Genomic DNA, 25,746 nt, shown 5'->3' with positions numbered 1-25,746 from the left:
TTGCTGACTTTGACAAGGATAGCGAAGCGTGCCGAAAGAAATGGGGACGGGTTTATGATGACTACAAGGCATACAAGGCTCATAATAGCATTTCAGGTAATGACAGGAAAAGGTCGTGCAAATGGTATGATGTCGTTGATGAGTACATGCATAGTAGGGCTCATGTATCTTGCATGAGCCAAGCCTCATCCTTGCCTACAGAGCAAGGTGCAACAGGGGAAGAGTCGAGTCTCTCATGCAAGGAGGAGGGCTCCAACAATTTGCGACCTGGGAGACTTCGAAAAGTGCACGACCAATCCCTCTCGCACCTTGTTGAGTGCGGTAAAGATTTGATCAAAGAGTTGAAGGAGTCTAGGGAGCAAATGGAAGCACTTGAAAAACGGAAGCTGGATATTTTTGCAGCATTGCAACTCAATCTTGCTGAGCTTCTGGAAGCATCTAGGAAGAATTGATGGGATGGATTCGCCACAGCTCTTTTAGCTTTCATTGTCATCCATATGGCATATAATTTCAGCTTTGACTCATCATGAGTACTACTTTCTGAGCAGCAGGGTTTTCAGATTCATCTTGTCAAGATTATTTATTTCAGCTTTGGTTGATGAGTACATGCTTTATTTCAGATTCATCTTGTCAAGGTTATTTATTTCAGCTTTGGTATCATGTCGTTGATGAGTACATGATTTTCATTGACCTGAATAACTTGCTTCAATGTAGACTATTTTAAAATTTTGCTCATCATGGGTATTCGTTTTGAATGAACATATAATTGTACAATTTTGCGTTCAAGATCTGTTATTTACTTGCTTTGATCCTCCTGAATATTTATAATCAGCTTGTCACCGACCTGAGTGCTTAAAAATCAGCTTGTCGTCAACTTAACTAGACTACTTAGAGCATTCTCTGTCATGTTACACAGGAAAGCCATGGACAAGGACCAGACTTTGGCAATGGCAAGCATGTGTGTGCTACTTATGTTGGAGGTTGCAAGCTCAATGCATAGCCAAGCTTCAACTGTGAGGGCATGGGTGCATTTGGTGCAAACTGCTGGGCACATCGAGCCTTTTTTGGATAGCATCTCAGGTCGCAGACAAGGTAATGAGCAGAGGGTTTGCTGGGCGTTTGCACGGCCCCAAAACTACCTTGAAAGTTTCTTGTTAGGGTCATGGTCAAGCATCATATTCAAGCGACGTTTACGAATCAGCAGAGAGACTTTTGAGTACTTATGCAAGATGGTGGCTCCACAAATGAAGAAGCAAAACACTAACATGCGAGATGCTATAACCCTAGAGAGGAGAGTTGCTCTTGCAGTTCACAGGCTTGCCAGTGGAGCAAACGTTGAAGTGTTAGCAGACATGTACGGCATGGCTCGTAGTACAGCTACATCTATCATTCTTGACTTCTGCTCCGCCATACAAGAGAGTGGCCTTCAAAACTTCTACATACGTTGGCCATCCATGGCAAGGATGGCACAACTAGCAGCAGGGTTTGAAGCTCTTCGAGGAATACCGCTTGTTGTGGGGGCCATTGATGGGTCACATATACCCATCATAGCACCAAAGTTTAATCATGCAGACTACTTCAACAGAAATGGATTTCACTCTGTGTTTCTGCAATTGACAGTCTCTGCCAATTTCATGATTTGGGACTATGATGTGGGCTGGGCAGGGTCAATCCATGATTCGCAGAATTTCTCTAGGAGTATGCTGGGAAAGAGATGTCAAAGAGGAGAATTGGGTGATTACTGCTTGGTGGGTGACTGCGCATATCCAGCACGCTCCTATATGCTGGTCCCATTCAAATGAAGCAAGGAAGGCCTTACTGAGGATAGGTACTATTGGAACTTCATCCAGTCAAGTACGCGCATGGCTGTTGAAAGAGCTTTTGGCATGCTTAAGGCTCGGTTTCGTATCTTGCTTAAGCAATGCGACATGTATTTGCAGAATGTGCCAAGTGTGGTCGTTGCTTGCTTGGTGCTACATAATATTTGTTAGTGCATTAGGACAGTTTTGACAATGATTGGATTGTTGAAGCGGAGACAACCCTTCAGAGTGCTGACAACTTAGAAGAACAGAGAAGGACAGCTTCTACTAGCGCATGGAGCAGCTCGACGTGACAACTTGGCTAGAGCACTCTTCAAAGAACTTACTAGGAGGAATGTAGCAATTGTGTTTGGAGATTCACTGGAGACTGAGGATGGCAGAGATCCAGCCTCGTCATCTGACGATGAAATGCATGGCTGATCGCATGGATTTTCTGCTTTTTCCATTTAGTATGGGTACTTTAGATTGTTAGTTTTGTGTTGCATTATTTTGTGTCATGGCTGAGGTACAACAAGCTTGGGCACTTTTAGAGGTTGCCATGTCTTTTGTGAGTTAGTACTTGGTTCTAGAGTTATCAACATAATGTTAACAGCAACAAGAAACTGTTCGATTCAAGACCGTCGATTCAAGACCGCCGGCTGTTATTATGCTTTCTATACACTGCACAAGATTCCGTGAGCTCAGAGCACACGATCCTAACAAGCTTGCTGCAATGCAAACTTTTTGTTGCTTCTGTATGATTCACTTATCTCATTCATAGTCGTTCTCCTATGTTAAGGAAGGTTAAGAGTACTCATGTTTAAAAATCATACGCATCAGTTATGTGCATATAAAGTTTACAGATACCAATGTCCTCGTCTTGATCTGCCTCGGTGCCTGTGGCAATTACAATTTACAATGATGTAGACAATATAATGCAATGTACGAATTTGCCTCGGTATAAACTGGTTTCTGATCCGGCAGGACCGGGCGATTTGTTTCTGCACCAGCCGATATCCGACTGCTACTGTCAAATGTCTGACGTATATCTTCGCATGCCCGATGCCTCAGCGAAAAGGAAATCCAATCTCTGGCTCATCCTGCCTCGTTAGTAGCTAACCTTCGCGGTCTATTGCAAATCTCTGCCTCCAATCTTTGGCTCATCCTGCCTCGTTAGCTAACCTTCGTTAGTAGCTAACCTTCGCAGTCTCCTGCCTCCGACAAATGGTCAAAAAATGCCTGTTTTCCTCTACGTCCTCCGCCTGTTGTGACTCGATATGCTGGACAAGCCTTTTTTAAAGCACTTGGGCATCTGGACTTTTGATGCCAGATCATTAGTGTCCGCCGGCCTCTTGTGACATGGGCCTTAGCTTGTTCACACTATCCTTTTGCTAACACCCCTATATGGCCACTATGAGCAAAACACAATACATTCTCATCATTGGGAGGGGGACAAGTGTCCCGTGAGCCACGATTGAGAGAGAAAAGAGGCGAAATTGTTGTTGCCGTTATGGGGGGCCTACACCCTAAACCGTTAACTACCTACGTGCATTTTCTGCTCGCCGTGGGCTCAAGCAAAGAAATGGCGCTCTGTTGAGACGAGCTCCTCTTTCCTGTTGAAGAATCAGCAACAAGCATGCGTGCTCCTCCGCTCCTCTTCCTCTCTCTTTTGCTCGCTTCCCTCCACTCAGGTTTTCTCTCTCTCTCTCTCTCTCTCTCTCTCTCTCTCTCTCTCTCTCTCACACACACACACACACACACACACACACACACACACACACACATACACAAACTCAGAAATGACTTGGTGGCACATGCAGGGCTTTGTAGTAGCATGTCTCAACACATCAACCTCCGCACCTTCAGCTCCTCGTCTTGGGCCACTCATTCCAGGCATGCCAAGCCTCAACAAGGTCCTCTCTCTCTCTCTCTCTCTCTCTCTCTCTCATGTATGATTCACATAGCACATAACACACATGCACTCTTATGTATATGTACACCTATGTTCACATGCATGCTAATGTGTAATTATCTTAATGTGATAATATGACGTAATTAAGCGCGTAGTAGTGCGTGTGCACGCAAACAACATAAGGACATTGTATTTGTGTGTGTACACAAGGTGTTTCCCTGTTGTCACATGGCCTCTACAAAGTTCAAGCTTCTCTAAGCCACTCCTCATATAGCACCTTAGCTTGTTCACACTATCCTTTTGCTAGCAAAACACAATACATTCTCATCATTAAGCATTATCTCCAAATACACATATATAGCCTATTGCTCATCATGAACTTTGCAATATGTCATAGATCTAATTCCAATCGTTCTTTCTATCTGAAAATCTCCATCCTCACGATTTAGGTTCCGGCCATCGACGGCTAGCAACTGGTGATGTGCTCAATAGGGAATTACCTGCAGAGTGTGGAGATGCATTGTGCTTAGTTCAAGCAATCCTAAATAAAAAACCACAAATCTTCATAACCAACAACATAGATTTAAAAGGTGAAAACTTCTTTCATTCACTAAAAATTCTTTCATTGATAAAAGCTTCAATTTCTCATTTACAAATAGACCTCTGTAAATTGTAACTGTGCACACCTCAAACAACCTGTGTTATTTTTGCAATCATTAGCTAGTTTTACGGCTTTGCGTACACCTCAAATAGTCTTCTTAAGAGACTCATTGAGACATAAACTTCAAAATCTTGTTTGTAATGAGTTTTTCTCGTCTCGAAAACTATACAATTTTTATTGATTTAGCAAACACTGGTTGCAAAGATGTTGGTCAAATTGGAAAAATTACCACAGTTATCTTACATGGTTGTAAGTGACTAATGTCAAGTGCCATCAACACTACCATGTGACAATGCAATGACAGTCCTCCAAGAAAGAGTTGCATGAGAAAGCCTCATTGAGCTTCTTTAGCCATAGAAAATTTTGCAAAAGTGTCTCTGTGAGCATGTAATGAACACTCCAAGTATCCATGAACTTAAGAGAAGCTAGAAATCAGAAGTAAGAATTTCCATCGCCGAGTATATACCAAGCTCCATTCATATATGTATGTCCTGAATTTTGAAACTCTAATGAATGGCTCATTGAGGAGTGGGCATCCTGCCCACAATCGAGAACAGGGTGAGCATCAGTGGGGTGTGCGACCAAAGCAAATGCAAAGTGGATGCAGGGGGCGCCGCTGGCATCTTTGTGGTGGGCTTGGGAGGCTACCTCACTCTCAAGGACCTCGACCTCACCGGTGGCTTCTGCAGTCGTGGCTCCGCCGTCCTCGTTTCAGGCCTCGGTGCTGACTCCTCCCCCTCTTCTGGCAAGCTCGAAGCTCTCAATGTCAAATTCTACAACAACATTGCCACAGTGAGCCCTCCTCTTCTCTTTCTGTGCTCTTTTCCCTGTGTTGCGCATGCGTCAACCTGTCTCATGCACGTCTGTCATATGTCATTTTAGCGTGCATTTTCTGTGTGCTTGTGATCCTCACTTGCACGTGCCCATTCATTTTTCTGCCCATTATGAGAGTTTGCATGCATGTATCATGGATGTGTAAATCGCACGTGGATGCATTTCTCATGCATCTATGTGCATTGTGCATATACATATGATAGACAATGTATGTATTTGGAATCATGGGTACATACGTGCCACATTGATGAATTGCCCACGCATGTATCTGCCTGTGTAAGATTTTTTCATGTCTGTATTGTGGATGGATACATATGTCACATTGATGCATTGCCATGTATGTAGGTGGCACTATGCATGAACTTTCCCATGTAGGTATCACGGATGCATTTATGGTGTAGAATTCGACATCATTTTATAGCTGGGTTGTCTGCGCGTACTAGCGAGTGTAGAGCATCTACTTTTGCAAGCATGTTGCTTGATTGTCACCCCTACACAGAACCTTTCCTTTTGTCATTGCATGTTTTCTCAATGGTTCTAGTCATTCATTTTTTTCATCTCTTTCGATAGTTGTTTCTTTGCATGCTTAAAGCGATATGGTTGGGTTAATCGCTCTTTAAATGGGTCTTTGTTTTGCCTCCCAAGTGTTGATGAAAATGCTGTTTCCTCAAATTACCCCCAAATTTGTTTGAGGTTCCTGAAATCTTTTAACTATCATCAAGGCAGGTTATTTAATGTGTTCGAAAAGGTTGATGTTCTGAATCACTTTCTTTTTATGCTTAAATGCCTGTATTATAGGATGTTGGTGGTGCAGTTGCAATTGATTCAGGCGGATCAGCATATGTGAAGAATTCTGTATTTTACAACAATAAGGTACATGAATTCGATCCCGGCATGCATGAACTGCATTCAGTTACCTAAGAGGAATGAGTCAATAGAGGCATGAAGCTGGGATGGGCCCTGCTGCGGCAGTACGTATGCTAAAACAAGTTTGGAAACATTAAATGGAGAAACTCAACTCGAGTTCAGTCTTTCTAAAATCTGTGTAAAGAATCAATCATGTGGCTTGTGAATATGCATGAGTGATGTGTAAGTGCACACGTTTCTGGGTTTTTGATCAGGGGCGGGGATATGCTAACTTGCCAATTGGGGCACATATTATAATCTACTTGTCTCTAGTCTTATCAATTTAGTGTTGATTCTTGAAGTACCATCAGCTGTCAACGTGCGACAATTGTTAAGCTTAACTAGCATTGTTTGAACTGTGTTTATAGGCAAGCAAAGGTGGAGCAGTATTTGTGGGAGGCAGTACAACACTCCCCACGTCACTAGAGCTCCCAAATCCCAATCCAACAACGTCCACAATAGCCCCAAAGCCAGCTAGCTGCAGCTTCAGAAGCTGCACCACTTTTGCCAACACTGAGTTTGCTCGAAACCAGGCTGATGTGGCGGGGGGTGCAGTCTATGTGGATGACTCTACCCCAGATTGTGTAGATGTTGGTGGCGCCCAACTAGACTGCACTGCATGCACATTTGTGAACAACACGGCGGGCCAGGATGGAGGAGCCCTTCAGCTGGCTTTCCTCTCCAGTGGGGCAACTTGAAGGAGTACGAGCGGAAGTGCGACGCGAGAGAGAGTGCGAGAAGAAGAGCACGATGATATGGTGAACTCGCTCTACTGTAATGTGTAGAGCATAGTGAGTTCTTATTAGGTTTTAACAAAAGAATATGTGTACATACCTGGCGGCCCGCCCACTTACCTGGGCGACCACATTGGGCTTTATACCCCAACAACCTCCCACTTAAAGTCCAATGTGGTACTTTAAGTGTGAGAGAAGCTACTATACAAGCTAATATACAAGAGATGTAGAGAAGTGATGTACTACCCTACACCTAACTGCTTGCGAAAATGCGCAAAGCTCTCTGAGGGAAGTCCTTTTGTAAGTAGATGAGCAGGATTTTCTGTGGTGTGAACTTTGACAAGTTGAAGTTGCTTATCCTCGAGCATTTCCTTGATGAAATGATACTTCACATCCACATGCTTTGTCTTTGAGTGATAAACTGGATTGCGAGCCAATTGTATAGCACTTTGACTGTCACAATATAACATAGGCATCTCTTCTTTGATTCCCAAATCTGTTACTAGTCGATTAAGCCAAATTGATTCTTTGCATGCCTCTGATGGTGCAACATATTCAGCCTCTATAGTAGACTGAGTAACACAATCTTGTAATCTAGAACGCCATGATACTGCTCCACCAGCCAATGTAAAGACATATCCTGACGTAGACCTTAGGTTGTCTAAGTCACCTGCATAATCTGAGTCTGTAAAACCCTTTACACTTAGCTCCTGACTCCCATAGCATATACGCATACTCTTTGTAGCTTTCAGGTATCTCAATATTCCTTTCACTGCCTCCCAATGTTTCTTGCCTGGGTTTGACATGTATCGACTTACTACTCCCACTGCAAATGCAATGTCTGGGCGAGTAGCAATCATTGCATACATCAAACTACCCACTGTAGACGCATGTGGAATCTTATCCATTTCAGCCTGTTCTTCCTCAGACACAGGACAATCTTGTTTGCTAAGTTTCACATATGGTGGCAATGGAACACTCAGTGCCTTTCCCTTCTCCATATTGATACGTTGCAAAACCTTGTCAATATACTCTGTTTGAGATAACCAAATCAACTTCTTTGATCTGTCTCTCTCAATGCGCATACCAAGTATATGACTTGCCTCACCCATGTCTTTCATGTCAAACGATTTTGCAATCTTTGACTTCAAAGCTGAAATTTCTTCCAAGTGCTTGCCAGCAATCAACATGTCATCCACATACAAAATAAGGATCAGCCAACTACCATCCTTAGCCTTCTTTGTATATAGACAGTGATCGAACTGCTCCACTACGTTTGTAGCCTTGAGAAAGCATAAACTTGTAGAATTTATGGTACCATGCCCTCGGTGATTGTTTTAAGCCATAAAGACTCTTTAACAACTGGCATACCCAATCTTCCTTGCCTTTCTCAACAAACCCTTCAGTCTGCTGCATGTAAATTTCCACATCTAAATCACCATGCAAGAACGCTGTCTTGACATCCATTTGGTGCAACATCAAATCTAATATGGCAACCAATGCAAGAAAGCATCTCAATGTAGTCATCTTGACCACCGGAGAGAAGACTTCATCAAAGTCAATGCCTTGTTCTTGCTTAAAGCCCTTGGCAACAAGCCGTGCTTTGTACTTTGGCTGACTATCATGAGCGGTGATCTTATACCTGTAAACCCATTTACAAGGTAGAGCCTTTTTGCCCTGTGGTAATTTAACTAGCTTCCATGTCTTGTTTTTATGCAGAGTTGTCATCTCTGACTGCATGGCCAATTGCCAATTCTCGGAGTCCTTTATTTGCACTGCTTCCTTGTAACATGAAGGCTCATTGCAATCAATCAACATGACATAATTCATAGATGGAACAAACCTATCAGGAGGTCGCATGACACGTCCAGATCTACGCACAATAGGTGGCTCAGGCTCAGCCACAACCTGTGGTTCCACTCTATCCTGTCCTTGCTCCTCTTGAGCCCTGACATTTTGTCTTGCACGTGCAGGTCCATCTTCTTGGAAGACAACTCTTCTAATCTCCTCAATCCTCTCTGGTTTAGAATGATATTTGGATTCATTAAAGTGAACAACATTGCTGCGGACAATCTTTCTGGATTCGAGATCCCAAAGTCTGTACCCCATCTCACCAGAGTTACCATAGCTTAGAAAGATGCACTTTCTACTCTTTGGCTCAAGTTTGTTCCTAAATTCCTTTGGAACGTGAGTATATGCCTCACAGCCAAAGACTCTGAGATGCTTGTATGAGGGCATTTTGCCTGACCATACCATCTCTGGCACTGAATCCTTCTGCAAAACCTTGCTAGGAGATCTATTTACAAGATGAACAGTTGTTGATACAGCTTTAGCCCAAAACCCATTTGGCAGCTGTGCATTAGACAACATAATTCTGACCTTCTCTTGTATGGTCCTATTCATCCTCTCAACAACACCATTTTGAGGAGGATTGTAAGGAGCAGTAAGTTCACGTTTTATACCTTTTGACTCACAAAAGTCCTGAAAGGCCTTTGAAACATACTCTCCACCATTGTCAGTGCGTAAGCATTTAAGCTTCTTGCTACTCTGATTCTCCACAAGTGTCACAAACGTTTTGAAAACACTAAACGCTTCATCCTTGTGCTTGAGAAAGTAAACCCATACTTTCCTCGAGTAATCATCTATAAATGTCATAAAGTAAGAAGCTCCCCCTAGAGATAGGTTAGGCATAGGTCCACACAAATCACTATGAACAAGTGCCAACTGTGTATCTCTTCTACTGCTTCTATGCTTATGTGGCTGCTGTGTTTGCTTACCATACAGACAATGTTCACAGAATTCAAAATCATTAAATGAAAAGCCATGCAAATAACCAGAACGAGACAAGATTTCCATTCCCTTCTTGGACATATTTCCTAACCGGCTATGCCACAAAGAAACGTTCGGCTGCTCGGTTACATTGATTACATTTTTAGAGACATTTGATACATAAATCATGTAAAGTCCTCCAGACTTTACTCCATGTGCTACTGTCATAGAACCCTTGGATATCTTCCACATGTTCTGTCCAAAAGTGGTGACGTAGCCAGCATCATCAAGTAAACCTGTGCTGATCAAGCTCTTTGTAATTGCGGGAACATGTCTCACATTCTTCAGGGTGAAAGAAGAGCCATTGTGAAACTTCAATTGAACATCTCCAACACCTAAGATCTCACATGTCTGTCCATTGCCTAGCCGAACATGATCTTTAGTGGTCACATAAGAGGTAAACCACTCCTTGTTTGGAGACACATGAAGTGATGCCCCTGAGTCTATAATCCAGTCACTCAGTGCATTTCCATCAGATGCTGTAAGAAGAGCTGAGTCCATTGTATTCTTCAAGAAGTAGATGTCTCCTGACACTAGACTGTCATCCTCTGCAACAGTGTTTGTCACATTTATTTCTTGAATCTTCACTGAGGACTTGTTCTTCTCACCATGGTCTTCAGCTTTCTCTTTGCCTTTTTCTGCTTTCCATTCTCTGCAGTCTCTTTTTATGTGACCCTTCTTGCCACAATGGTAGCATTCTATGTCACTCTTTCCTTTAGCACTGCGGGACTTGCTACGAGACTGATTCCTCTTTCCACCTTTGTACTTTTCTTTGGTCCTTCCCCTGACAACTAAGGCTGTTCCTTTGCCTTTGTCCATTGTCTTTCTATTGGTTTCTTCAGTAAGCAGACTTCCTTCTACACCTGCTATGTTCGAACCATCTGGAGGTGCAGAATTACTCAAAGCTGTGCGAAAAGTGTCCCAACTTTCCGGCAATGTGATCAACAGGAACATAGCTCTAACAGGTTCATCAAACTTGACACCTTGAGCTGACAACTGACTGTAGATTGTGTTGAATTCATTCAGATGATTGGACATAGGTGTCCCTTCTTTCATCTTCAAATCAACAAGCTTCTTAAGCCAGTATACCTGTGAAGCTGCACTCTGCTTCTCATAAAGATCACTCAGCTTTAACCATGCTTGATAAGCCGACATCTCATCTGCTACATTGAAGTAAACGCTTTCTGCCAAAGTCAGCATAATGGTAGAAAGTGCCAATTCATCCATTTCGCTCCATTCATCTTCGTCCATATCTTCTGGTTTTATCCCCTTGAGCTTTATAGGTTTTATCTGCTTCTTTTGTACCAACACGTGCCAAATCTGCTTCTTCCACAATGGGAAATTGGTTCCATCCAGCTTCTTGATATTGTAAAGAGCAGTGTCCTGTGATCCAGCCATAGCTACGCTTCACAGTAGTTTACTTTTCTGGGAAAAATTCGGCAGAGTTTCCCTTGTAAACTGACCTCTGAACCAATATCAACTTGATGAACTAGTGGATGTCGCCTACAGTCTGTGTGTAGATGCGCCCTTGTCGTATGTGACACGCCTCCAAGAACTGTGAGCCGTCCTTCGATGTGTAGACAGCCACAAATCAACACTCTGGGAGTGTCGATATCCTCAGCACCTGCAGTCGTAGGCTGAAAACCCCAAATTTGCAGAGTCGGATCTGCACCCGTCGAGACCACGTAGTCGAAAATGGCCTGCGCAGACCTTTGTCGAAGCCGAACGGTGGCCGAGATGACCTCAGAATGAAATTCTGAGCACACCAAGTCCTACGGGCTCTCCCACAAGATTTGGGGCCGTGTCTTTGCCTGTCGAATTTCACTCCAATCTGAGCTGGTGACTCTAGCCTCCTGCAGTGCTGCCTCGAGCCTCGATCTGAGCTCTGATACCAGTTGAAGTAGTACGAGCGGAAGTGCGACGCGAGAGAGAGTGCGAGAAGAAGAGCACGATGATATGGTGAACTCGCTCTACTGTAATGTGTAGAGCATAGTGAGTTCTTATTAGGTTTTAACAAAAGAATATGTGTACATACGTGGCGGCCCGCCCACTTACCTGGGCGACCACATTGGGCTTTATACCCCAACACAACTGCCAACACTAAACAAAGTGCCTTTATCAGCAACACAGCAGGGGTATGTCCTTGCACTGATTGTTAGCGAGCGAGAATCTTTTGAACAATGCATCACATGGAAGCGAAGGCCTCTTATTCCTTTATAATCTTACAATAGTAATTCACCTAAAAGCACCTTCTACTTTTTCTTTCTTGTGCAATTGTATCGGTGATGTGCAAGCCAAGGAGTTTCTCCTGTGTGGTTGTTAGTGTCCATGAGTTTGTGGAGTCTAGCCAAGAGCATCTCTAGAATCTATTTCTCTTGTTTGCTCACTTGTGACTCATGATGGCCAGGAAGATGGAGGTGATGTTAATGTTCAAGCAGGCCAAGTTGGTGCTCCAGGAGCACAGTTGCGCTCTTACTCTACTGTCTATTCTACCAGTAAGGCGCCGGTAAGATAACATTTTTGTTTGCATTTTGCAAGCTACAGCACACAGCTCCAAATGGCTGATTAAGCTTCCCAAGGGATATGCATGTTTCCTTTTTTATCCATTTGCTTGTTATTTCTGTTTTGTTTTGGGTGGAGTACACCGTGTCTGCCTTCAAAAGACAATGTAGCGTGTTTTGATGAGAGCCGTTGTCTCACAAGTACTTCCTTTTAATATTCTGTGCTTCTGTCTAGTGTGTTATACCTTTTCTTGTATGGTACGCGCAACTGCTTCGCGAGATGAGCCTGAAACAACACGAATCTTGAGTCGTTCACATGCGTCTCTTTTTCTGTCTCCACAGAATGGTATGGCTGTTGCTGTTGGTCCTGCAGCTTCTGCAACCTTCAGTAAATGCGACTTCTCCTCTTATGTGAGTGACACTCCACACTTCTGTGTAAAAAGACTTGAGAAAGTCAGTGGCGAGCTCTACAGTTATTAAGTTACATGATTTGTTCATGTACTGCTATCATAGATTGTTGCTATGGGCTAAACTTCTTTGAATTTGTTTTTACATGAATCAGATGATGGCAAACTCCACCGCATGTGAAGGCACGTGCAATGTCACTTGTCCGGTAAGCTTCTTGGGGTTCTGCTTGCAAGGATCTTGTATGTTTGTTCACTAAAGCTTGTAATGTATAGTAAAACATATCAACAAATAGTTTCCTAATGCTTTGCTATTTTACTGTCAAATGAAAATCTGCTTAAATTCTCACAACCATATTTCGTTCTAATTGATAATGTTCACAGAAGTTCTGAAAGAAGAAACATTAAAGATGAAAATTCAACTACTAAGTTTTTCATACTATTTTTGTTTTGCGCTGTTTGGGAACTGTACTACAGGTAGATAAGAGGCTGCCAGAGCTTCAAGGTGAGGCAGTGCCAATCTTTTTCAAAACAATGAAAACCTGTAATCTTAAATATAGACGTCCCCCGCATGTGTCGGCCGACTCAAAATCTGAAGGCTTTAGATCAAGTTGATATGAAAATGGCTTTTCATCTAACAGTAATGGAGGATAAGAAATGGTTACAATTGCATGCCAGGCTGAGGATTCCTTTTTGTTTTCCCAAAGTTTGTTGATTGCGCTGAAAAGCTCACTTGATTTTTGGGTGCTCTTGTATCTTCAGGCTCCTGCGCAGATGTGCTACCTCCAGCTCCAGTATGCCCTTGGGTACCGCAAGAGTGTCCTCCGCCTGCGGAATCTACGTTACCTAATCCTGCAACATCACCTCCTCCTCCTGCCTCTTTAGCACCACCTCAAGTACCGGTACTACCAACGCCACCACCCTCGGAAGAACCTCCACCAGTTAACGTCTCTCCTCCACCTTACATAAGCAGCCCCTCACCGCCCTCCCCAACTCTTAATCCTCCCCCTCCAAGCAGTCCCTCTCCTCCTCCTCCCACGCTCTCCCCCTCTCCTCCTGAGTTTTCTTCTCCCCCTCCTCCAAGCAGCCCCTCGCCTCCTCCTCCTCAGCTCTCCCCTCCCCCTCCTTCACCTCAGATCTCTCCTCCTCTTATCCCACCCCCTTCCCCTCCATCCAACCCTCCCCCAGCTCCCCCAACCACACCCCCTCCCCCCCCCAAGCGTAGAAGAAGCACTAAGAAATCACCTTCCCCACCTCTGTACCCCAATGCCACTTCTCCTCCTCCCCCTCCTTCTAAGAAGAGATGGTCATGGCCGCCACCTCCTGAGGGACAAGGTACCATAAAGAACGCTCCGCCAGCACCACCTCCACCGTCAACTCCCTCATCCCCATCTCCTCCACCACCTTTCAAAAAGAAATGGACCTCTCCCCCTCCTCCTCAGGGTACTGGCACCGTGGAGAATGTGCCCCCTGCCCCACCACCACCCCCCAGCTCCAGCATCACGGGGGACCCTCATTTTGTAGGCAAGCATGGAGAACGATTTGACTTCCATGGCAAGGATGGCAAGGACTACTGTGTTGTCTCCGACCGGGACATCCATATCAACATGCATGTTTTCCATGGAAAGCTCCGCAAATCGACCGGAAGCCTTCTTTTGTGAAAGTCCCATGTATTTTTGTGCTGATCCCTAATGACAACATTACATAGAATGATGCAAACTTCCACCGAATTATTTCTATGTTGCAGTTCATTTCCAAGTTGGGTGTTCTTTATCGAGGGCAGAAGATTCTGATAGATGCTCAGAGCAGTGGCCTTCAAAGCCATTTTGGAAGACGGCTGTGGATAATGTGAGTATTGGTCAATATGTTTTGGTTGCTGTCAGTCAAAGAAGAGTTAGAGAAGGTTCTTAGTGCTCCTTGATCACTATTCATCAATTTCTTGTTCCATTTGATTATCCCAATTTTGCAGGTAGAATTGAATGATGTTAATAGCGTCTACACAAGAGCCGGTCTTACCATTACGCGCAGCTCCAACTTTGTGCGTATCACGGTTCCTGGGGAAGTCGATATTTTGGCAGACATAGTTCGTGCAACCTTTGGAAAGAGGGGATCACTTAAAGACTATGTAAGTATGACTGATGTGGCTCCCACACCAGTTTTGATGTGTCTTTTCAATGCAGCCATTTCTGTGTGATGTACTCCCTGCGCTTACTCTTACCTCACTTTGAGAGTTTATCTGTTTTTCCACTACCCACCCACATTAGTTTCAGGCCTTTTTTTAGGGGTCCTTGGATCATGGACACATGTTGTGGATGCATATTTAGGGTTTAACAGGTTATTTTGGCCTTTTACAGACGTTTAACATTTCTTTCTTTTTTCTGTGTGCTACAGATTAACCTCCAGGATAAGCAACTAAGGGTCTCGCCAGATGTTCATGGAATATTAGGTGATAGTTGATTCTCTGTGTGTGCATGTGTATGGTGACTCCTCACCACTCAAACAAGAGTCATCTTATGCTTTTCTCTGATGTTGTGCAGGGCAAACCTACTTAGAGACTGCCCATGTGTATGAGAAGCTGCAACAGCGAAGGGCAAGAAGCGCAGCAGGGCTGCCAAGGTTCTTGTAGATGGCTCTGAGTCAGACTACCTCACCTCAGATATTTTATCATCTGATTGCAAGTATTCTACTTTTGAGGTATATTGCCTTCTTTGCTGAAGTATCTGAGAGTGATCGCATCTTGTTTTGCAGCGGGGTACTTGGGAGCTTTTAGCTGTAGTATAGAAGTTGAGGCTGATAGTACACAGGAAGTTTTGGACAAATTCTCACAATATTTCCCACATTGTGACTTACCTCAACATCATGAGCTTCTGTGAGGGAGGCGCTGCATACCTAGCTAGGTACGATTGGGGGCAGGGGACCGCCGGCCCGGTGGGGGGGCCGGGGGTCCCCTGCCCCCAATCGTACCTAGCTAGGTATGCGGTGCCTCTCGAGCAGAAGCTCATGATGTTATGCATTGTATGAAAAACACTGAGAAAGACTCTGTTTTCCTACATGAGAAAATTTCCAAATCTTCTTGTGGTAGTCGGGGGTAGAAGCAAATTCAATGCGTTAAGAAATAGCTTGTTTTATGTCAAGGGGAGTTGGCCTAGTGGTAAAGGCAAGGGGCTTTAAGCGCCCCTGCTATCCTATGACATGCAGGTGTGAGTGGGGTGCAATCCCGCAAAACTAGTGGATGAAGCATCAAATTGCAAAAAAGAAATAGCTTGGTTTGAATGGCACGTGCAAGTTAGGGTGCTGTTTAGAGTGTAGCAAAGTAGATAGGTTAAATACTGGCTTCTATCAATAGCAAGCCATGATCTTCAAAGATTGAGCCTGCTGCATTATGACTTAGATAACTCCATAAACCAATAAGAGCTGCGTCCCGCTGGACACATGCAGGGCATAGAGTGCAAAGGCCCTTGGGACTGCATGCGCTACAAAAAATGAAAAACAAAGCAAAATTTGTAGTGCATACAAGGAGACCAGGCTAAATTTAATGCAAGCCTTTGCATTGTATGCCCCACATGCGTCCAGTCCAGTGGGACACAGCTCTAAGCACCATCCAAGTGTTAGCAGGGTTTGTTTCCTTGGAAATTTCAGCAATATAATTGATATGTTTAAATTTCCAGCTTCATGTTCCCCAATATTCTAGTCGCAATGCAAGCTACATGATTTTACACTTCTGGCTTTCTAAAACAAGTCTTAGTGAAGAAGGGAGATAGGCATACATTTGACTTTTGCATGTGAAGCATTGAAATCTTGTTTGGTTTTTCAGTTTGTAAATGGGTCCTTTCATTCAAGAGCGTCAAATGGGTCCTCTTCATTTTTTGTTAGAATGCCAATGTGACCCTGGCCCTTGTTTGTTGGTTATGCTTTGCAGGCTCAAGCAAGCTGGCCCAAAAGAGTGAAGAGGACTTTGTTTGAATCGATGCAGACAATCTTACCACTAGGACTGAATGATCATGCCTCCGTAGTAAGGGATTGTGTCGGCTTTGGAGATGAGGCTATATGCCAAGTATAGATAGCATCTCCATGTCTTGTGATTGCAATTGGCTACTTACTATCTTTTCTCTGAAGTATTTTTAGTGGGCTTGTGGTTTCTTTCTGAAAGTTGTGAAAGCAAGGTGGAAGGTTAAGAAGGTGGTTTACTGGTAAACTTCGGTATGATAGAGCGTCGGAGTTCAGTCTCATTGTTACTTACTATTTGTTCGTAGTTTGATAGCATGGTATGATTTTCTCTTTAGAATATACTTCACCTTAGCTGTTCTTGGATGCAACTATTCTACTCTCTTAATCAGAAAGTAACCATCTCCACTACAAAAGGTTTTTGCTTGTGGGTATGTGTGTGTGTTGGTTGGAGAGAGAGAGAGAGAGAGAGAGAGAGAGAGAGACACTAAGGCATTTACCTTCTTGCATGTGAAAACGTTATAAGATTATATATCGCTTTGCAGACTATACAAAAAGTAAAACCCTTGACATCCTCTAGTCCAAATGATTTTTGTCACAATAATTATATTTTAAAACTTCTCAATTGAAATGAAGAATTTTTAACATTAGTGTTTTGAGAGCTTTTATCGTGTGTAATGTGGTTTTCATTACCTCACTTACCTATCTCCACATGTTGCATTTAAGGATTAACAAGTAAATGCACAAGAACTCTAGCTTGAAAACCCACTTACCTTCCTCCACATGTTGCATTCTTTTAGGCATTAACAAGTAAATGCACAAGAACCTTTTGACATATGGAAATTATCAGTGGGGCAGCTTCAACAACAACTTTCAGAGGGTAGTTGTAACAATGGGGCGGCTCCAGCCGCAGCGAGCACAGGACATCGTCAAAATGGCTGATGATTACACTGGAAAAAACAAGGGGCCGATTGGGAATCATTGCGTCTCTATGAAAACTCAGCAACGGTGCGCTACAGGCAGGTTTTGTCAGAGATTTTGCCCTTTTAAGTTTCAACCTTTGAAAATGAGTGGAAACATGAGCCACCCTTTTCAGGGTTACACCCCATCAAAATTAAATAACCTGGATCCGAACTTTTAGCAGCTTCGTAAAAGAGTACTAACTGACCGCTGGTCTAAGCCATCCGAACACATGACCACGTTGCTCAACTGTAGGCTGTAGCCTCCTCATTTGAAAAAAGAGATATCTAGGCCCCCAATGGTCAACCTACTCGTGACCAGCCCCTCCCCAAACCCTCCGCCTTGTTGGTGTCGATGACTATGTCCCCAAGGCATCCCAACTGCTACGCACGCACACGATTAACATATAAAACTCTGTAGGCCCCGTCATTTGTGTTTGCTTCCGCACGCACGTGCCAGTGGGAGCAGAAGGAACGTAGGCACTGTGTGTGTGTGTGAGAGAGAGAGAGAGCGTCATCACTCCACATGTGCGGTACATGCGAAAGAGAGTTGCCATGTAGCTTGAGAGAATGAGAACTGCCATCTAAAATCTTCTAGATTCTTGGCAGATTCACATTAATTCAACCTTTTTCAAGATCGTGACCACATACTCCTTCCCTCATATATTGCAAGAAAATCCTAATGGCTTCAAAAAAACATATTCACTACTTATGTAATGAAAGGACACTAAGAAACGCTTATGTAGTGCAAGCACGCTAAAAAATGCTAAAGGGAAAAATAAAGAAAATAAAAACTCAAATGTATCATTGAGCTCTCGCGACCATCTCTTTTATACGGACACAAAAAGTCTTTTGACTTTTCCACTTTTATGGGTCTTTTCATTTCCTGCTAGTCCTTACTTACTCGCTCTATGTGGATTTCTTTAAGAGGAATCTTCATGAGATTCTGTCTCCAAAAAGGCTAAAGCTTTGTGTTTCTCTCTCTACTCTCTCTCCTCTCTCACCTGCTTTCTCCTCCCCCCTGCATCAGGCGCTCTTCTCCCCCTATGCTTCAACTACACTCATCTTGCTTCCTACACCTGCTCCTCTGCCTTTGCCTCCTACTGTCGCTTCCTTATCTATGTTGCACCTGCCCCTCTTTGCTCATATAAACCCTTCGTCTCTTTGCCCTATCTGCCCATAGCTCCAAGGCGAGGAGGAAAACTGCTCGCGGCACCTCCATCAAGGTTCTGTTTCTAACAGCCCTTCTGATCGGTCCGACGATGAGCCTCGCAAAGAGAGAAGCTCATTTTAGGTGTCCGCGTTCCTTCGGAATTAAGATCTGAGGCTTCAGCTGTGAAGAAACGAAAGCGAGGGCTTAGCTGTGATAAAACAGGGTTTGGTAGCGATACAGATGAAAATGAGGTTTTCGGGTTTATCCTGACCTTCAACATGCTGAACTCATCTCTACGCACAGCCTACCACAGTGGCTTTGCTCTAAAGAAGCTAGACATAGATGAAGCCGAGAAGGTTGCCAGAGAGAAAGGAACTAAAGCAGTTAAGCAAATTGTTGAGGACAAGAACAACACAGAGCTTCTTCACAGTATCCCTGTGGAGTAGTCTCGGACCAATACTCTCACCCTAACTTTACATCATGCTTCTGTACCCTATCGTTGTTGAGCTTCTTTTGCTATTGCGGAGAGAGAGAGAGAGAGAGAGAGAGAGAGAGAGAGAGAGAGAGATGTCCCAGGTTCTGCACCTCCATCGAACCAGTCTCCACCAAGCTACCATAGCCAATTCAGCTCGACCAGCACTGCCTTGTGCTGGCTATTTGATTGCCATGAAACATGCTCTTGACAGAATCTGTGCGAGCGAGCGAGAGAGAGAGAGAGAGAGAGAGAGAGAATAAGAAGAAGAAGATAATTTTAACGTCGCAAGAAACTATCGCAAGAGACCTTGAATATCTATCCCAATTACTACACGTGGTCGTCCCTTTTCTTCTTTGAGCCCTCCCTTTTCTTAATTAATTTGCAAAGTATCTTCTATGATTTTTGCTTAATTCAAACGTTTTTCACTATTTATTTCTCGCCTTTCACTTATCCAAATAAGATCTTTTAAAAGGATTTTTATTTGTTTGAGATTGGGGAGACCTAATCCTTCCCTCAAAATCTGTGCCAGTTTACTTTTAATCAAACGGTACCTTTGAATTTTCAAGTGACACAATTGTAAGCCAAGACACTCTTGACCATTGCATAAGGGAGTTTCATCATCTATTGGCAGTAGGGTGCATTGTGTGTGAGTGTGTGTCAGTGCGCGCATGTGTTGGTGTTTGTAGAAGCCACAATTTTCTCTATAACCGATTAGTTGACACTAGATGCTCACAATGTTATTGGGTAGTGTTGAAGTGGGTGTGTGCTTGCGGCATAGCAGAGAGTATTTGAACACACAAAGGGTTGAAGATGGGTGAGTTGGATGCATAGAGATGATATAAGGATGCTTCTTTCCAAGACTCAATGTCGTGTGTCGGATGATGCATGGTCACTAAAGTATCTATCTATATTTATCATATAATGGCAAAGTGAAAGGGATTGCCACGTGTTGCAAACTTCAATTTGAAGGCTAAAATACAAAGAAGTTTACACGCTGAACTTTAAGAGGGTGGTGTGTGCCACTGTTGTGACGGTGATACCTTTAATAGTTCATAGGCAGGGGCTAGGAGAGGCTCTCCACATCTCTCTCTCTCTCTCTCTCTCTCTCTCTCTCTCTCTCATGGACACACAATGCCTTCCTTTCGGAGTCATTTTCGGCAAGGGGCCACCAACTCTGTACTACAAGATCCATCGCAGACATATGCACCCAAAATGGGGCATTTTGGACATGAAGGAAACCATATGTTATCTATTCAACAACATGCAAGGACGGTTATTGACATACAAATTGTTGCATCGTTTGATGGGGTCTCTTCTCACAGCATCCAGGTAAGTAGATACATGACTACCGCTATAATGACATACCTTTATCATGAGAGCTATCATGCTGGCATTATAGGGCATTGTAGCAGATTAGGGAGAGGGAGTGGAGGCGCAGGCAAAGAGCAACACCAATAGACACACATAAAAATGGTGTATACGCTCTCTCTCTCTCTCTATGGTGATTAGCTTTTTGTTTTTTGGGAGGCACATAGAGGGAGAGTTGTTGGGGAGTGTGCACATAGGGGGAGGGTTGTCGAGGAGTATGCGCATAGGTAGACTCGATGGATAAGGGTAGTGGAATGGTAACATAGCTTGATGGATGAGGGTAGTGGGATGGGCTCCGTATGTGGTGCAACAACGCAAGGTGAAATTTTGGCAAGATAAGTATCACATGGCCACATTTGCTCCTCCAGCTTGATGGATGAGGGTAGTGAGATGGGCTCCGTATGTGGTGCAACAACTCAAGGTGAAATTTTGGTAAGATAGGTATCGCATGGCCACATTTGCTCCTCCAGCTTTTAGTCTCCGTAGGCTTTGAGTTCCTTTTTCTTTCTTTTTAATGGCTACTAACATATAATGGTGAAAAGAGTCCCTTACTAGGTGTTAGTGTATGCTCATTCCAGTTGCGCTCATTCCATTTGGGAATAGGGATTTAATATTTATGTGGTCACTCCAAAAATTTAAGTGATCACAAAGCCTTAATTAATGTTAGCAACCATATACATTGGAGTTTTTAAAAAATTTGTTTATTTTTCCCTTCATCCTATAGTTTAAATGCATGACTTTCTCAACCTTAACAAAAGATTCATCTTACCGACTAGATGTTCATTCTAATGTCATTTTGAGTGATTACATGAATTTTAAATCCCTAGTTGGGAAGGCTAGGATGGGAGAAGTCCCAACTCTAAGAAAAAGGTTGACGATGTTCTTTGAGCGTTTTTGTCGTTCGTGCAATTCTTGAGTGTCCACATTCTCTACAATCTTTGCTTGGACAACGGCTTGCGTGATAGGAGATGTAGAAACCACATTATCCTTACATATATCAGCCCATGATTTGGATGCATTTCTCATCTCACATACATCATGTCGTATTGTATCTATTGTTTCCTCTTTCAATACATGATCACTCTCAACTTTGCTCAAGCGCTCTTTCAATACATTCATGTCAACAAGAGAGCGTTTACATTCTTGAACTTCATTCTCAAGATGCATCAAGCGTGTTGTTTGCATTTCAAGAACCTTCTTGAGGTGCTCATTCTCCACAACGAGAACTCTTAAAGTACCATTCTCCATTGCAAGTGCGCACAACTCTTCACCTTGTTTGTTGACGGTTTCTTGTAACGAGATCAAGTAAGCCATGATCATTACTTCCGTTGTTGTAGATGATGTGGTTGGATTAGCATCCAAATTCCTTGGAGATTTTGCATCATTCTCCATGGCGAGTGTGGCTTTTCCACCCTTGCGAGTTTTGTCTGACATTGCCTTCAAGTCGGCAACAAAAACGCAAAGTTTTGACAGTTTTTTCAGTTCTGAGATGCTATTATAGCAAAGCCTTCCATTACACAGAAAAATTCTGTCGAGAGAGAGAGAGAGAGAGAGAGAGAGAGAGAGAGAGAGAGTGGAATGGGAGTCAGGTGCTCGACCGGTGGACCAACGAGTTCTCGGAATCCTTAACTCAGTTGCCCATGTTGAGGCATGCTGCACCAAATTTGTGGTGTCATTGGTCAAACACGACCAAGCTTGGGCTATCATGACCAAAGATATGGTAGATGCAGCTAAACTGGGTTCTAAAGGTGGTAAGTGGAAAGGAGTTGAGTTTCACGACAAACTCTTGGCCATCCGGCCCAAGTATGAGGGGGAATTGGTAAGGAAGTGCAAAAGAGCAGCTGGGGGTATCTTTTCCTTTCTTTGTTTACACTTGGAAGGATAAAAATAAGATAACTATAGTCTCCATATCCATACTATCTATAATGGGGGAAGGGATTCCGGTCCCTCCTCCGGACACATGGCCCTCTTGGATAACTCCGCAGGGGGGGGGGGGGGGGGGGGGAGAGAGAGAGAGAGAGAGAGAGAGAACTTCTATGTTACCCACGCTGTCAGCTCCCCAGATGTTCTCATGATGTTACTCCATGTTGCATGCATCTATTTATGTGTGTGAGTGCGTATATTCTATGAACCCCGTGTCAGCAGGAGAAAGATTCCGTAATCCGTTGTGTCCGGCCATGATGGTGGCACTTGAGAGAGAGAGAGAGAGAGAGAGAGAGAGAGAGAGAATCCTTTGCTATCTGGCCATGACAGCGGCCACTGACGATTGGAGACTGGTAGGGGTGGGGGGGGGGGGCGGGGAGGGAGGGGCCTTATTATTTATTTCAAGTGTGAGACGACGTTTATATTTATTTCCCATGAGCATTGTTTCATTGTTTCAAAGAGAGAGAGAGAGAGAGGGAGAGAGATTTCGGAATCCATGTGGCTGCAAAATGAGCCTCCGACTGTTGGAATGCCTCCTCGACTCTCGAGTATCTCCGTTTTGAGTGATGTTCCCCTCTCTCTCTCTCTCTCTCTCTCTCTCTATATAGGTTGTCAACAACCTAGCTGTTACGTGTCTATTGGACTCTGGATTCCTCACTGTCAAGCTTGCCCACTAGCTATTACATCCATTATTCTGTGTAAATAGTGTCCCGATTATTACTGCACAGACATCCTCTTTCAATGAATGTTTCAACTTTTGCCCAGGTTCAGGAATTGATGAGACCTTTGAGGCTGGTGGGGTAGCTTGAGCAGCAGCCCGCCCACATCCTTCAAGCCCCAATGCCCACCTCCACTCAGTGTTTCATGCATGCACAGCTTGAGCTACATGCAACAATAGAATAATAGCTTTGCGACTAACCATGGGCCTAGCTTGAGCAGGGCTCTCTCTCTCTCTCTCTCTCTCTCTCTCTCTCTCTCTCTCTCATCTCGATCAGCGCATCCAAGTGCACCAATTGCCAACCTTGGGAATGATGTCATCGTTGTGACAAGAGCTTCCTGGTATATGTCGATTGTGGGGAAATTGTTTCTCGGCCAAGTGGACCTGTTGCATTTCCAATCTCCCATGGATTTCTTCCTTTCCTGCCAAGCCTTGACGGACACCTGGACTTCTGTTGCAGCTGGTAGCGGCCCTCACTGTCGTGCTTGCCAAGTATGGTGCTCTCTCTCCCCCGCCCCCCCCCCCCGCCCCCCCCGCCCCCCCCCCCCCCCCGGAGCGGGGGCGTGATTGCAACACATTATAGTAAGTGCACGCAGCCCTCCTCTCTCCAGGTTTGAAGTTTGTATGACAACTTGGGAAACAATGGCAATTGAATAAAACTTAGACTTTATAATGCATGCAATCCAACCATTACTTTCTACAATCAGGGTGAGGGTTGATTCTAGACGGGCATGAAATTTGCAGGATTTTATGATTTTTTGCCATTTTAGTGTTTTTGTTTGAAGGGCGGGTTACATTTTCACATGTTACAATTGGGCAGTACACCCCAAAAATGGGTAAAATGTCATTCAAAAAAGCAGCCCAGGGACTCAATCATGAGAGAGAGAGAGAGAGAGATTGAATTATCGTCCAACGGAGGTCAGATATGACCTACGAGACCGAACACAAAACCAGTACATTGTCAAGATACATCTCAGTTATGGACTGAGGGTCCGGCGAGGGGTGAACAAAAAGAGAAGGTAAAATGAACAAAGCCTAAGGAGGGGTAGATGGGGAGGGGGCCGGTTTGGGAGTTCGAAACTCCTGGATAATGGATTTGCCTCCTCGGTAAACTGCCCATTTTTCTGTAGTGCGCGCCTCTCGCATCTTTTGTAGTTCTACCTTCTTCTGCTTGAGTTGGGCGGGAGTGAGGTCTTCTGCAAACCAGATTTTGGTGTCTTTAAGAAGCCTTGATCGCTCGAGGATTCTGATTCGGTCCGCCTTGGACTTGAAAGTGATGATTGCATGGTTAGTATGATGTTCGTGCGCAATGGAGCTGATTGTGGCTGGATCCCACTGTATCATGTGGGTTGTTGATTGGATATGGGAAAAGGACTCATGAGAGTGAGAGTGAGAGAGAGAGAGAGAGAGAGAGAGAGAGAGAGAGAGAGAGAGAGAGAGAGAAGGATATTATGCAAAAATCAAGATGTATTTGAGAATGTGTGTGTGTGTGATATATATATATATACATATATATATATACATACATATATATATATATATATATGTATATATATATATATATGTATATATATATATATATATATATATATATATATATATATACATACATACATACATACATACATACATATATATATATATATATATATATATATATATATATATATATAGAGAGAGAGAGAGAGAGAGAGAGAGAGAGAGAGAGAGAGAGAGAGAGAGAGAAGACATATGTGATGGTATGTGATTGTCAAAGGCGGCCGCACCTTGGCACTACCTTGGTTGACATGTATGCAAAATGTGGTGCACAAAAAGTGCTTGAGGAGATTTTTGTCCAGGAGTTTGTCTCTTTGAATGCACAAAAATGGCCTACAAATCAAATAGAGAGAGAGAGAGAGAGAGAGAGAGAGAGAGAGAGAGAGAGAGGACATCTCTCCAAATGCAATCACATACACTAGCACCTTGAAGGCATGTGGTATTACACAAGATGTTGATATGGGTGAAAGAACTCACGATGATATTGTTAGTCATGGGTTGTTGAAACAAAACGTCGTGATTGGCACTGCCTTGGTTGACATGTATGCCAAATGCAGTGCACTTCATAAAGCACAAATAGTGTTTAAAAACATACTGTCCGGAAGTGTGTCTCTTGGAATGCACTGAAATGGGCTACAAATCAAATTGAGAGAGATGGAAAGGATATGTGTATTGCGGAATGGAATAAATATGGAGAGAGAGAGAGAGAGAGAGAGAGAGAGAGAGAGAGAGAGAGAGAGAGAGAGAATTATCGTCCACGGAAGTCAGATGTCACCCATGGGACCAAAAACAAACATTACAATGGTGGCGTTTTGTAGCAAATCGCACTTATACATATCAGTTAAGGATTGAGGGTCCATTGGGAAGATTAAAAAGAAAAAGGGGGAAGACAAAAACCTCAGAGGGCGCTGTGGGGAGAGCCGGTTTGGGATTTTGAAACTCGAAGATGATAGCTTTACCACCTCGGTAGACTGCCCATTTGCCTTGTTTGCGGACTTCATGTACCTTCTTGAACTCATAGAAGTTTGTATATTCAAATGGGCTACAAACTAAATAGATAAATAGGGAGAAAGAACCCCATCGACAACA

General features: G+C 43.7%; 1 protein-coding gene across 1 annotated transcript; it reads left to right on the top strand.

Moving 5' to 3' along the window:
* The first annotated feature begins 923 nt into the window (after positions 1–923).
* Positions 924–16,941, top strand: LOC147438776 (uncharacterized). Its single transcript, XM_086484756.1, has 15 exons — positions 924–1,698; positions 4,161–4,301; positions 4,899–5,164; positions 6,005–6,079; positions 12,083–12,181; positions 12,519–12,587; positions 12,739–12,789; positions 13,343–13,397; positions 13,466–14,155; positions 14,328–14,428; positions 14,550–14,705; positions 14,972–15,026; positions 15,118–15,143; positions 15,222–15,274; positions 16,500–16,941. Exons 1-15 carry the CDS (start codon positions 924–926, stop codon positions 16,525–16,527), a joined length of 2,640 nt encoding a protein of 879 aa, XP_086340882.1. The 3' UTR covers positions 16,528–16,941.
* The last annotated feature ends 8,805 nt before the right edge of the window (positions 16,942–25,746 follow it).

The sequence above is a fragment of the Adiantum capillus-veneris genome, chromosome 16, assembly GCF_014529385.1.
Source record: "Adiantum capillus-veneris isolate H3 chromosome 16, ASM1452938v2, whole genome shotgun sequence".
Taxonomy (NCBI): Eukaryota; Viridiplantae; Streptophyta; class Polypodiopsida; order Polypodiales; family Pteridaceae; genus Adiantum; species Adiantum capillus-veneris.
The sequence above is the reverse complement of the archived record's forward strand: the minus strand, read 5'-3'. Positions and strand labels throughout refer to the sequence as shown.

Bases quoted from the DNA above. Each gene is read 5' to 3' on its own strand.
- LOC147438776 (XM_086484756.1), top strand. From the start codon at position 924: ATGGACAAGGACCAGACTTTGGCAATGGCAAGCATGTGTGTGCTACTT. The intron at 13,398-13,465 runs GTGTCCTCCGCC...CTGCCTCTTTAG, and splicing joins TGCCCTTGGGTACCGCAAGA to CACCACCTCAAGTACCGGTA. The intron at 15,144-15,221 runs GTGTATGAGAAG...GCTCTGAGTCAG, and splicing joins CCTACTTAGAGACTGCCCAT to ACTACCTCACCTCAGATATT.